Consider the following 14,591-nt stretch of genomic DNA (forward strand, 5'->3'; position numbering starts at 1 on the left):
GGTTTCAGCAAACTAAACAAGCTAGGATGGATAGAAGTTGAGGGAGGTAGATTACATTTTGAGGACAGGAAAAAACTTCCTAATTCCCAAGAGTTGGGACACTGGCATTTAGCATGCAAATACAATAATTCTTCCATGTAAAAGGCAGGAGTTAGGTCTTCATCTACAAGGGAAGTAGATGAAGAGAATCACAGACTCCTTGATCTTGAGGAAGAGGGAACCTTAGAGGTCATCTGATTCTTATTTTATAGCCTTGGTAGTCCTTTGGCAAGAATGAATGAACAAATGGATAGAAGGATGGATGGATAAATGGATGGATGGATAGATAGAAAGAGGAAATCAGTCTTCACTGTGGCAAAAGATCTAGTTGCCTTCCAGATGATCCCTTTTACTCACTGACATCAGATCCACTCTCTCACCTTAAAAAGTAGAAAGCTAATAACACATCCATTACCTTGTATGATTTTCTTTTTCATGGTAGAAATGGCCCCATCAGGAAAATATCTTGCAATGTTGATTTCATAGCCATGGGAAATGAATTCAGAATGGTGGAGTTCCTAACCATGGACAAGTGATTTCAATTCTCTGAATCTGTTTACACACTTGTAAAATAGGGATAACATGGCTTGTACCACTCACCTTGCACTATTTGGGGAAGGGAAACTATTTTACTAATCATAAATGGGCTTGTCAATGGCAATGTCATTTTGATAGATGAGCCAAGACAGGACAGAAAGTCTGAATGATCACGGTGCTGTTCTCTTCCTTCCAGACAGAGACAATTAAAAATCCAGAGGCTACCACCTCAGAAGGACCGGCCCAGGGCCAGGTTCACTCCGGGATGGGTCAGGGAAACACACTTCCCAATTCCATCCCCCATCTGGTCAGAGTTTTATAGCTACTAAATGGGCTACATCTTGAACATGCTGACTGAGGTTGCATATCTCCCTGTAATTACGGACAAGCTGTGAATTCTCAGCATCAGCCCAGCAAGAATGCACACTTTTTAAATTCACCCTGTGCATTTGGCATATGGATATCCGATTGACAGCTAACTCATTCTGGCAGTTAGCTATCCATAAAAGGCAGCATGGTGTAAGGGACAGAAAACCAGCAGGGAAGAACTGGATTCAGTCTCTGACTTTGACACCTAAGTCTGTGTGACCCTGACCACGTCACTGGACCCCTGAATGTTTTAGGTGAGTGGGGATAGAAAGGGATCTCTGGGGTCTGCCTACGACTTAGAAAATCACAAACTAACATGGGGATGGGGCTGCGATTTTATCTATCTTGTCAAACTTTCCCCAATGACATCTTACTCTGTTTTCTATGGAGTTTGCTCTCTGCTACAGACCACTTCCTAGAAGTATAAGTTGCTAGAACAGACCCAACTTGGACTTCACTCAGCTGAGAGTTCCCTATACCAGGGAAATTCCAGTCCCAGTCCTTTCACCCATCCCTGCCCCTAACTAAATGGGGCTAAAGAGAGACTATGGAACCAAGCTCAAAAAACTCCAAAAACAGGAGCTAGCGTGGAACAGCTCAGAAGACCTGAATTCAAATCTTGCATCCAATGAGAACTAGCTGTATGGCTTTGGATAAGTCTCTCTGGCCTCAGTTTCCTCGGGTGTAAATTTAGCAGACCAGATAGCTTCCCTCTAGATCTCTCTAAAATATTCTGACATTGATGATAATCCTGCTTTGCCTCTGCTCTGGCTAGTGTATCTGGCCACTGTTTTCAGTCCCAGGAAGATCATTGATAAGTCAGTGAAGAACCAGAATGGTGAATGGGAATGTCAGCCTGGGTGATCACTTGTCATTCTCTTTTGGGCATGTGTTGGACTAGACAATTTCTGAGCCCCATCGAGCCTTAATTTCATCTGAAGCAGAGGGGATTCAGTGACTTATTTTTGATTTGGGAAAACTGTGAATTACCAAGGATGTTTATATTGGACTATGTCCTATAGTTGTTTAGAGAAAAACTTTAGGGTCCCTACTTGATTAGAAAGATTCATTTTAGAGGAAAGCAACTAGTCCCTCGATAACTTCAGCTAGATTTTAATTTTTCCTTATCTCTTGAGATGGCAAAAATAACAGATGGGCCAAGATAATACTGCAGAGCCTTGGACAACAAGAGTACCTACAGCTAGGATAGATTAGTAAGACCCTTTAAAAGTTTAGGTCTGGCCCTTACAGGGGCCTATAACACTACTTTGGCCTCTTGGAGTAGGATCCCCTGGTTGCTCCCCAAGGACACAGACAAATTCTTCCTTTTGGATGACTGGTAAGCCTTCAATCACATTCAATCTTCAAATTACTTATCACCATGATCCAGAGAGAAAATCAAAATTTTATCTGTTGGTCCTCCTCCCTCTAAACTCTCTGTCTCTGCTCTCAGGAAACAAAAGGGAGGGTTGCACTCTCAGGAGTGTATATATTTCTTTATGTATGAGGGAGAGGGAGGAGTGCACTGATATATAAACTGAACAGGGTGCTAAAGGCAGCATTTATTAAGCTTATTTTTATGTTACTTCTCTGTGGAGTCAAATGTGCCTTCTGTGCAGACATCCATGGCACACACTATGTCTTCATTTAGAAGCCTCAGCTTCTATTGCATTTAATTACTTATCTCTGAAGCTTTAACTCAAGGGCAAGTTTTAAGAGAATCCACAGGGAAAAGAAATGAAATCAAGACCACCCTCCTAGAGCTTACTGGTGACAGTATAGCAGAAGCTGGACTGTATTTTCAGTTTAATTTCTAAATGAAGATATTCAGTCTCATTAACTGCAGCAATAAGCGCAAACTCCAAATCCCCCCATCTTGGGGGAGATTTGCTTTTTGAATATATTAGGCAACATAGTACATATAGATTTTTAAAATATATATATATATATATATATGTATATATACATACATATATACACATACATACACATACCTTATACAAGAAACACAAGAATTTATCACCAACAGATATTTACTATGTACCTACTAGGTAGCAGACACTGTGCTAGGTAAAGTGGAAAAACAAAACAAAACCCAACCAAGAAAAACAGTCCCTTTCCTCAAACAGCTTACATATGTTGTCAAGGATATGACATATACACATAAGAGAATACAAAACATAGACAAAGTAAAGACAAAGGGCCTGGTCCAAATCCCATCTCTGTCACTCACCTGTGTGGCCCTGGACAGACCACTTTTTTGTCCTCAGTGACCTGTTAAAGGAGGGGGCTGTATTAAGTGCTTCTGAGATTCCTGCCGGCTTTACAACTAGGATTCTGTGAATTTTGGAGGGGCCATTATCAGCTGGGGGGTCAGGAAAGAGCTCATGTGGGAAGTGATATTTTGAGCTAAGCCTTGAAGGAAATGAGGGATTCTAAGAGGAGAAGTAAGGAGGAAGGGCATTCTAGGCAGGGGGGAATGACTTGGGCAAAGGCATGGAGGCAGGAGATGAAATGACCTTATGAGGAACAGGAAACAGACCAGTTTGGTTGGAACATTAGAATGTCTGAAGGACGGTAATGTGGGGGGAAAAATTTCTGGAAAGGTAGGCTGGATTTTTCAAAGTGCTGAGTAAAACACTGTATACAGTATCTAATATCAGGTCTTCATTTTCTATAGGCAGGTGGTGAAATTTCAGACTGTTTTTCTCTCCTCCCACCTTTGAGAGTTACCAAGCAGTCTCATAAACACTACGGCTCCCTCCCTCCATCTACCCTGACCTCCAAAAGCCTTCACCTGTGTCATTCCTGGACAGCTTCACAACATATATTTACAACGTGCTTTCTGGACACTGTAGAAGGCACCAAATGGGAAACCCCACTGCTTCTTCACTGCTGGCACAGGTGGACCTCAAAATCTGGGAGTCACTCACTTACTTACTTTTGGACACCAACAGAGCCATTTTCCTTGTTTTCCACGTCAACTGAGTACATTGGAAAGCTTCGGTCTTCTCTTATTCCAGCAACTAATCAATAAAGTGGGGGATAGAGGGTGGGAGAGGAAAAGGGGAGAGAAAAAAAACAACAAGAACCTTATGTTAATACCTAGAAAGTGAGGAAACATTGCATATATCAATCTGTCATTTGTTGGGAGAAGAACTTCATCCAAGTTGAAGTGTTTATGGAAATCCCCATTTCCTTAAAAACTGAAGGGAGCTGATTAAACTCCAGCAGAAGGGTAAAAATGCTTATTGGTGCTTCTATATGGAACAACATTCATTGCTTTGGATCTTGGCAGGATCTCTAGCAAATGCATCATAGCCCAGATACAAATATGTGCCATGGGTTTCATGGGTACAGGCTCGTACTGTAAGTGCCAGGGCTACATCAATGAGTCAAACTAGAGAGAAACAACAGCAACTGAATCTCCCCCCAGCTCCATTCCTCTTCCCCTGACATTATGGTTTTTAATTCACCATAACTGCTTTGCACCATTCCCAAGGGGTTCCTCTCACCCCTTCTCCTAGCAGTGCAAAAAAGTCCCTTGAAGCTCCTCTCAGCAAATATCCCCTTTCTTCCTTATTCCTCATAAAAGCCTATGTGTGAGATAGCCATGCTGGGGAGTGAGCTGTGAGCCCACAAAAACTTCAGGGAGCCCTCAGCAAGGTTGTGGGAAAGGGGGCTTATCCATTCAATTGACCATAACAACTGCCTAAGGACACCCATCACTATTCAGTGGAGATAGATGAAAGGTGGTGGGGAGAATCAAAATCAGTGCCAGTAGCAATGGACCAATTAAAAATTAAAAAAAAAAAAATAGTAAAACTGCTAGAAACTGACCCAGAAAAAATTTTTTCTCTCTTCTGTAGTGGATCTATTTGCTTAAATATTAATTCCACTTTTGACTTGGTTATATTACCCCACTCTGGGAGGCAGTTTGTATGGTTGTAGGGGGAGGGGATCCCACCTCATTTGACAAGTACATCCTTTAAAGGAGATTCAGAAGGTCCATCGCTAGAACTCTCCCAGTCTCTGTGGAATATCAAATCCAGCTTTGAGCGGAGAGTCTTCTCTGTTCCATGCATGTAAATACACACATATTCACAACTTTCAATTAGTAAATGATTCATTTGATCATTCTGTTCATCTGTTGTATCTATTAATACAAATACACCTCAATGTAGAAAAGCCCCAAAGAAATCAGACCTCCTGGCCAACCCCAAAAGGACCATTTCATTTCATCTGGAAACTGAGGATACAGTCACCATTTTCTAAGCATCTTTAGGAAAGAAGGGATAGGGAGGTTAGGTAGGGGAGAAGGTGGGTGTTTTGTATTTTTTTTAATATCACTCAGCATTATGCTGCCATTCAACAGCCCCACTAGATTACCATTTCTTGGGGGGGGGGATTTTTTTTTCTTTTTAAGGCAAATCTAGAAGCATAAAAAAAAAAGCTTATCAATATCAGCCCAAGAAACCCCAGTGTTTCCTTTCATAAAGTGAGCTGGCAAAGGAATTCAGTAAGGAGGCACAATTTGACACAGTGAAATGAGAGCTGCCTGGCCCCAAGCCAACATGATGCTGGGACTCCCACACAGGAGCTCCAACTGCCTTCTGTCTCATAGCTGACTTTTTAAAGATACAGCATTCGTGTGCCTGCACACTTGGGCTCATTCCCCTCAGCAGCATCCCTGGGATGGAATAGGAGCCCTTCCGAGTCTGGCTAGAAAGACATTTCTTTTGCTTTTTTTCTTTTCTTTTCTTCTCTTTATCCTTTCTTTCTCTTTTCTTTCTTTCTCTTTGTCTCTCTCTCCCCCTTTCATCTCTTTCAGAAAATGAAAACACAACATATTGTAGAATTATTCTCCTTTCCTCACCCCTCTGTACCATGTCCTTATATCCCTTAAAACAACGTTTGGCTATTGTTCCCCTGGATTCCAAAATGAAGTATCCAGTTCTTTTGTGCCTGGCAGAAAGCAAGTGAGAGATCTAAGCTTTAGGGGAGCCCTGGGATTTACAAGCTCCTAGCAGTGAGGAATATCTCCTTGAACCCAGTTCTTAGACAAAGTTCCCAGAACTGGAGTTGTAATAATCTTTCTGTGGTAGGACCTGGTCAATTATATGACTCTTTATATGACGATGCAGGAAAGTAATGTTTTCACAGTAGAGAAAATCATAGTCAACTACTGTTTTTCTAGAAATGCCCAAACTTTATGCTTTCCTCCCTCCCTCCCCCCTTCTCCCCACCTCTGTCTCTCTATGTGTCTCTCTCTCTTTCCTTCCCTCTCTTTCCCTTCCTCCATCTATCTCCTTCCCTACCTCTCTCTTTTCTTCCCTCTCCTTTCTGTCTGTCTCTCTCTCTCACCCACCCTCCCTATTAAAAAAAAAAAAAGTTCTTTGACCTCCATCCTATAGAATAGAACTATCACAAACTCAAGCAAGGAAACATGAACTTGTTACAGAAATAGAAACTATTAGTTATGGCCATTTATTTATTTAATCCTTTTCTCACAAGACATCCAAGACATAACACACACCTCACACAGCTTAAGCACGGACAGTGCAATTATAAATGGCTAAGGCCAGGCTGAATTGCCACTGATAGATGTTCAGAAGGCAGAAATGTATTTATAGGTGGTGTACTGGATAAAGAGGTCGAATTACCCTATACCACTGAAGAGACCCGGGGGCAAAAATCCCATGCAAAGAAATGGTCTTTCTGTCTGCCAGTGCCCAAGAACACCAGGAGGCTACCCAAACTTGGCTTTCAATGCCTTGATAAAGCCGTCTTTCCCCTCACCTTTTGTAGACTGGTCCTCGGGAGGGGAAGTCGCTGGTTCTCAAAAGAAAAGTGCATCACATTTATAAAACCTTCATCCGGCCCCCTCATCACCTTCCCCAAATCCCACCATAAGTGAGCACCAAGAGGTCCCGTATGGAAATGAGTCCTTGACAAACCCCAGAACCCTTATTGTAACCTGCCTGAGATAGAAGTGTTCTTCCAAGAACTGTCTAGCCTCCAGTTTGGCCTGGATCAGAATCCCTCCAACCTTCTCCAACTAAGTCCAGCTGGAGTGGGCTCTAGGAATTTGACTAGGGCTTTAAATCCTGGCCGATGACAGATGGGGCTGATAGCTCCAACTCTCCCAGGCCAGTCTGATGCCCAGAAGGGGAAAAAAATACTTCTGGGCACCCAATGGCACCCCTACTCCATAAGGGAGAGGAACTGAGAAGAGATAAAGTTCCAGACATTAGCATCTGTATCCTCCTTCCCTCTCTCTCTCCCTCCCTCTGTCTCTCTCCCTTTCTCTGTCTCTTTTTCTTTCCTTTCCTCCTCCTCTCTCTCTCTTTCTCCCTGTCTCTGTCTCTCTTTTTCTTTCCTTTCCTCCTTCTCTGTCTCCCTCTTTTTCTCTCTCTTTCTCTGTCTCTGTATCTCTGTCTTTCTCTTCCAGAGAGAGACAGAGAGACACAGAGAGAGAGACAAGTGTTTTGTGATGACTGACCAAAGCAATGGCTACTGCAAACAGGGGTGGGGTGGGGTGGGGTGGTAGTTTTTCCTCTAGTCTTCCCTGTTTGGAATAAAAAGTGTGCCTTTGGGAAGTCTAATAAAAAATATGAATTTCAAAGGGTGTGGAGGAGAACCAAAAGAACTCATTACAAAAAACAAAATTATTATATACAGGTAATTACTGAAATAATGCAGATGGAGAAAATTTAAAAAAAAATTTCAGGTAAAATATAATAGCCAATTTTACTTCCAAATAACTGAGGTTAAAATATTCTTTCTAGTAAGAAATGACAAATTCTTAGAATGGAAGTTCTATGTTCTGTGAGTCCCAATATTGGACTTATTAGGCATTTTTTTAATGGGAAGGTTCTATGGAAAAGGGAAAATTATTTATTGAAAAACTAATGATGTGTACAAATAAAATATATCAACATTAATTTAAAAGAAAGAAAACACAGGTTTCAAATTATTTAACAGAAAGCAAATTCCATTGAAAAAGTGCCAAATGAAATTTAAATCAGGACAATTTGAGGTCTCCTGAATCAGCTGGTTTCTAACTTTGGTGATGAGCTGACACTTTAGGATACAAATAGCTTGTGGCTTCCCCACCATTTCTTCCATCATGATATTCAACTTAACTTCCCAACACTTAAAATGAAAAAAGAAAGATGTGTAAAAAATGTATGTGAGAGAGAGAGAGAAGGGTGCAGATAGATTCTGCACTCTCAGAGAGAACTCATTCACCACCTCAACACCAGATCATTCATGTGTTACTAAAGTCATTTCTGGGACTCATCAACTTCCAAGAAGCATTCCTCGGTGTAGAATTAGGTGGGAAAACTTTTTTTTTTTTTTTAACCTGAATAAAAAGTACAGAATGTTGGTTTGGGGTTCTCTTTTTTTTTTCCTTTTTCTTTTATTCCTTTCTTTCTTCCTCTCTATCCACCTCACCCCTTGTGTCCTCCCTGACTCCAACATTAAAAAAATTATTTCCTAGGCAGGGAAAGGACTATATCAAAAAAAAAAAAAAAAAAAAAAAAAAAAAAAAAACAGGGGAAAAAAACTTTTTTTTTTCTTTTCTTTTCTTTCTTTCTTTTTTTTTTTTTTTTTGCATTTAAGTGAAAAATAAAGAAGTTGATTTCCTTTCTTTTTTTTTTTTCATTCTTTTCTTCTCTTTCTTTATCTCTTTTTCTCTTTTTGTTTCTAACTTTTCCCAGGCAGGGAAAGGATTATATCAAAAAAGAATCAGGGAAAAGTGCTTTTTTTTTTTTTTTGGTACCTAAGTGAAAAGCATAAAATGTTGGTGAATTCTTTCTCCTTTTTTCTTTCTCTCTTCCTTTTCTTCTTTCCTTCTTTCCTCCCTTTTCTTTTCTTCTTTTCTTCCTTCCTTCCTTTTTCTTTTCTTCTTTCCTTCCTTTCATTCTCTTTTCTTTCCTTCCTTCTTTCTTTTTTCTTTCCTTCTTCCTTCCTTTCTTTTTATTTTCTTCTTTCCTTTCCTTTCTCTTTCCTTCTTTTTTTCTTTCCTTCTTTCTTCTTTTTCTCCTTTCCTTCTTCCTTCCTTCCTTCCTCCCTCTCCTCTTCTCTCTCTCTCTGTGTCTCTATTAAGACTTTTCCCAGGCAGGGAAAGGAATATATCAGAAAATTATCAAGGAAAAGTGTTGTTTTTTTTTTTTGTTTGTTTGTTTTTGTACCTAAGTGAAAAGTAGAGAATGTTGGTGATTTCTTTCTTTCTTTTTCTTTCTTTCTTTCTTTCTTTCTTCCTTCCTTCCTTCCTTCCTCCCTCTCCCACCTTTCTTCTTCTCTGTATCTCTTAAGGCTTTTCCCAGGCAGGGAAAGGACTATATAAGAAAAGAATAAGGGAAAAGTACTTTTTTTTTCCCACCTAAGTGAAAAGTACAGACTGTTGGTGATTTTTTTTAACTTTCTTTCTTTCCTTTTCTTTACTCTCTCTTTTCCTTTCTTTCTTTCAGCTTTCTTTCCTTCCTTCCTCTCTCACCTTTCTTCTTCTCTGTTTCTCTTAAGGCTTTTCCCAGGCAGGGAAAGTTCTATATATGAAACCATAAGGGAAAAGTACTTTTTTTTTCCCCACCTAAGTGAAAAGTACAGACTGTTGGTGATTTCTTTTTCCTTTCTTTCTTTCCTTTTCTTTTCTCTCTCTTTTCCTTTCTTTCTTTTTCTTTCTTTCTTTCCTTTTCTCTTTCTCTCTTTTCCTTTCTTTCTTTCCTTTTCTCTTTCTCTCTTTTCCTTTCTTTCTTTCTTTCTCTCTTTCTTTCCTTCTTTCTTTCCTTCCTCTCCCACCTTTCTTCTTCTCTGTTTCTCTTAAGGCTTTTCCCAGGCAGGGAAAGTTCTATATAAGAAAAGAATAAGGGAAAAGTACTTTTTTTTTTCCCCACCTAAGTGAAAAGTACAGACTGTTGGTGATTTCTTTTTCCTTTCTTTCTTTCCTTTTCTTTTCTCTCTCTTTTCCTTTCTTTTTCTTTCTTTCCTCTTTCTCTTTATTTCTTTTCTTTTCTCTCTCTCTCTTTCAGCTTTCTTTCCTTCCTTCCTCTCCCACCTTTCTTCTTCTCTGTTTCTCTTAAGGCTTTTCCCAGGCAGGGAAAGTTCTATATAAGAAAAGAATAAGGGAAAAGTACTTTTTTTTTTTCTCCACCTAAGTGAAAAGTACAGACTGTTGGTGATTTTTTCCCCTTTCTTTCTTTCCTTTTCTTTTCCTTTCTTTTTCTTTCTTTCGTCTTTCTCTTTATTTCTTTTCTTTTCTCTCTCTCTCTTTCAGCTTTCTTTCCTTCCTTCCTCTCCCACCTTTCTTCTTCTCTGTTTCTCTTAAGGCATTTCCCAGGCAGGGAAAGTTCTATATAAGAAAAGAATAAGGGAAAAGTACTTTTCCCCCACGTAAGGGACGAGCACAGGTCACTGGTGACTCATGCTCAGTCTCTCTCAAAGTCTTTTCTCAAGCAGGGGCAGCCTCCTTCCAGAACTCTCGCACGAGGCCCCCTGAAGCTCGTTCGGGGCCCACTCCCAGCCTGGAGACTTGGCCCCGTCGCCCCAAGGCTGCTCCGTGACCCTTGGGTGAGAACGACACACGTCCTGCCCGGGGGTCGCCGAAGTGGGGCTGGGGGCCCAGGGCTCTGAGGGGGCCCTCGGAGAAGCAGCGAGGGGGCGGGAGCGGGGCGGGCTAGGCAGGAAAAGGCTGAGAAGAGCCGAGCGGTCCCCGACTTTAGCCGCACGACAGCGCGCGGGGAAACTTGAGCTGGGAGACTCCGAGAAGACTCCCGCAAAACTTGGACTTTTCCGCGGGAGTCCCGCGCGAGGACAAGAATAGAGGAGGTGGGCCGGGCTGGAGGCGGTGGGCAGGGCGGCGAGGGCAGCAAGGACTGGTCAAACTAACTCTCCCACGCGTGCCCCCGTCTCCACCCTCCACACTCCTGATGTTCTCGGGCACAGCCCTCAGGTGCGGCGTCTCTCACGCAACTGTGCAAGTTTCCTGCCCCGGAGCCCACTCGGAGAAGTGCACAGCCGGAGGGTGGGATGGGCAGAGTGGCTTTGGTTTGTTTTGCTCTGCTTTGCAATGGGGGGCTGGGAGTGGGGAAGGGGCTGGGGGGGGCTGGGCCGGGCCAGCGCCCCCAGCCCCTCCTGGAAGCCCGAGGGTTCAGAGAGCACTTACCTCTCCTCATAGCCGGCGGAGTGAGTGATGCCCTCTCCGCACACTCACACACACATATACACACTCAGTTCAGCGGCAGCCAGGAGCAGCAGCAGCCACATGTCCAGCTCCAAATACAATTCCCTCTGGCCAATCAGCCGCGACCTGCGTGGGAGCGGGGCACGCTGGGAGTTGTAGTCCCGGGGGAGCCAGGAGCTTACTCCGGAGTCCGAGAGTGGGGGGAGGGGGAGAGGAGAGCATGGGGGAGGGGAAGCTGGGGAGGTGTGCTGCAGAGAGGGGCGTGGCTGAAGGAAGGACTTGCCAAAAAAGGGGAGGAGACCATTGAGTAATAGAAGCCCCACTACAAGTTGGGGGTGGACACCCCCCAGTGCAACACACAGACACACACACACACATACCACACACCACACACCACACACACACACACACACACATACCACACACACACACACCACACACCACACACACACACACACCACACATACACACACATACCACACACCACACACACACACACACCACACATACACACACATACCACACACCACACACACACATACCACACACACATACCACATAACACACACACACACACCACATACACACATATACCACACACACCCACACCACACACACACACACACATACCACACACACACCACACATACACACACATACCACACACACATACCACACACACCCCACACACCACACACACATACCACACACACACACACCACACACCACACACACACACCACACACACACATACCACACACCACACACACACACATACCACACACATACCACACACACACACCACACCACACACACACACACCACACACACACACACACCACACATACACACACATACCACACACCACACACCACACACACACACACACATACCACACACACACACACACACCACATACACACATATACCACACACACCCACACCACACACACACACACATACCACACACACCCACCACACACACATACCACACACACACATACCACACACACACACCACACACCACACACACACCACACACACATACCACACACCACACACACACATACCACACACCACACACACACACACCACACACACACACACCACACACACATACCACACACCACACACACACACATACCACACACCCCACACACCACACACACACACACACACCACACACACATACCACACACACACATACCACACACACACACCACACACACACACACCACACACACATACCACACACCACACACACACACATACCACACACCACACACACACACACATCACACACACACACACCACACACACACACACACACCACACACACACACACACACACCACACACCACACACCACACACACACTGGTGGGTTAGGGCCTTCATCCAAGTATCTCTTCCTCCTTGGCATCTCTACAGCCGATGCATTTTGCAAAGGTCTGAGCAGAGTTTGGATAGTAATCAGCAGAAGCGGTCCCAGTGAATCCAACTCTAATCCAGATAATATATAGTCACGCTGATTATTCCCCCCAGGTGCGCACCCAAGGCAGATGGCCTTTCTTTATTCATATTTTCTTTTACATCATTTTTATTTTCTTTCTACACTCTTTATTTTTAACACTTTTTGATTAATTCTGCTCATCCTTCACCTCACCGTGCTGGGTTTGGGAGGGAGGGGAGATGAGGGCCGGATGCTAATTCCGTTTACCGGTGATCTCGAGTTTCTTGGGTGCAGTGCGAGGGCACGGGGATTAAGGGATTGCGAGAGCTCCTCCCAGTTCTAACCCCTCTTCTACATCCCTTCAAACCTCAGAAACCTTTCCCTCCCCTCCCCCCTCCTTGTCAGCCTTCCTCAAAAATTATTTCGTATCTACTTTGTGTATGTTTCGCACTCCATCATTGTTTGCTCAGCAGAATTAGCGCCCGGTGTTTCCGGCACCTAGCTGGGTGCCGGTGATTTGGTGCTTAAGTCATATTTATTGTAGTTAGGTTTTCAATTATTCAGTCCCCTTCTCTTCCCTCTCCTTTTCCCCTTTCACTCCCCTCCCCCATTGCTTCAGCTGGTCGGATTCTGGATCAAGTTCCATTTCAAGCAAACTCCTGAGATTCTGCCGCTGCCACAATCCTGGTTCTTTCGGTCACTGAAACATCCCCCTTTTTCACCTCAAAGACCCCGATGAGAAAAGATGGAGGCCTTAGCAATTCTCTGAAGTTCAGTTTAATTCCACGAAATTGAAATTCGATAAAATAAATTTGAAATGAAATTCATTGAAAAATATCCGCCAAGACCCGAAAGGTTCTATGCTAAATGGCAAAGGATGGGCCAGAGTGCGAAAGTGAAAGATAGATCCTTATCATTTCCCTGCGTGTGTTCTAGGCTCCAACGTCTCCTTTCTGAGGTATTTCTAAGAGAGTTTGAGTCACCTGGAAGACGCTTAGAAATCAAGTGACTTGCCGCAGATGTTGTTCTCTAGGTTGTCCTGGAAGCTAGTGGGTTACCGACTCCCAAGATTGACTGGCCTTCCTACGGGTAAATCACCTTTCTCTGAGGAGGCAAGGTCAAAAACTTGAAAGATGCTTGCCCTCAAGGAACTTCCAGTCTATTCAAGAAAATTCTAGAAGGGAGAGAATATTAACGGGAAGGGGATGAGGGAGACAGAGGGCAGTATAAAATAACTGACATGGATTTAGTATTGCTTTAAGGTTTTTGAAGTACATTACCCAGGAGGACTGGATCTCACAAATGAATCCCTTTGATTGGAGCCTTGTGACAACCTGGTGATTCAGTGGTCCTCAAACTTTTTAAATAGGGGGCCACTCAGACTGTTGGAGTGATGGGCTATAGTAAAAAAAAAAACCTCACACTCTGTCTCCACCCCTCAGCCCATTTGCCATAACCTGGCAGGCCGCATCTGGCCCAATGACTGTAGTTTGAGGACTCCTGCCCTAGTTATTTCTATCCTAATTTTGCAGAGCAGGAAAATGAAGCTTAGGGAAGTAATTTGAATTCTGTTATGATCCCTATCAGTAACCTCAGACCCTTCCTGACTCCCCCAGCTTAGCAGGCGTTTTCTTTGTACAATGAGATTTGTCAGAGTTTAGTACTGGGGATGCTATGAACACACATAACCAGCATTTTTTTTTCTAAAAGCCCATTTGCCAACGTGAGTTATTACTATTCTCATGAAAAGAACGAGAGGAGGGATGTGGTGAGAAAAGGTGGAGGAGGGAATTTGCTGTTTCAAAAGTTTTTAAAATAATTCATTTTAAATTACTTTAAAAGCCAGGAAGACAAGGAAAGATGAGTGAGTTTATGACTCAGAGTGGTTAGCTGCTCAGTACTGAGGAAATCGTGACACTAGACTCAACTTTGACTGTAAAACACCTAAGAGATCTCTGAATATGTTTATTATTGTTGTCATTAGTACCATGGTTGTTGTTATTGTGGTT

The 14,591-nt window shown here is 43.1% G+C and overlaps 1 protein-coding gene across 1 annotated transcript in view; it reads right to left on the minus strand.

Annotated features, from left to right (window-relative positions):
• The window catches only part of SAMD13 (sterile alpha motif domain containing 13), a 48,490-nt gene extending 37,240 nt beyond the window's left edge, over positions 1-11,250 (minus strand). The window contains exons 1-2 of the mRNA XM_074266389.1: positions 11,114-11,250; positions 3,887-3,971 (exon numbers count right to left, since the gene is read on the minus strand). Coding sequence (XP_074122490.1) covers positions 3,887-3,971; positions 11,114-11,123 — 95 coding nt within the window. The 5' untranslated portion in view covers positions 11,124-11,250. The remainder of the gene's footprint in view (positions 1-3,886; positions 3,972-11,113) is intronic.
• Positions 11,251-14,591: the final 3,341 nt, after the last annotated feature.

This window comes from Sminthopsis crassicaudata, chromosome 4 (assembly GCF_048593235.1).
Source record: "Sminthopsis crassicaudata isolate SCR6 chromosome 4, ASM4859323v1, whole genome shotgun sequence".
Taxonomy (NCBI): domain Eukaryota; kingdom Metazoa; phylum Chordata; class Mammalia; order Dasyuromorphia; family Dasyuridae; genus Sminthopsis; species Sminthopsis crassicaudata.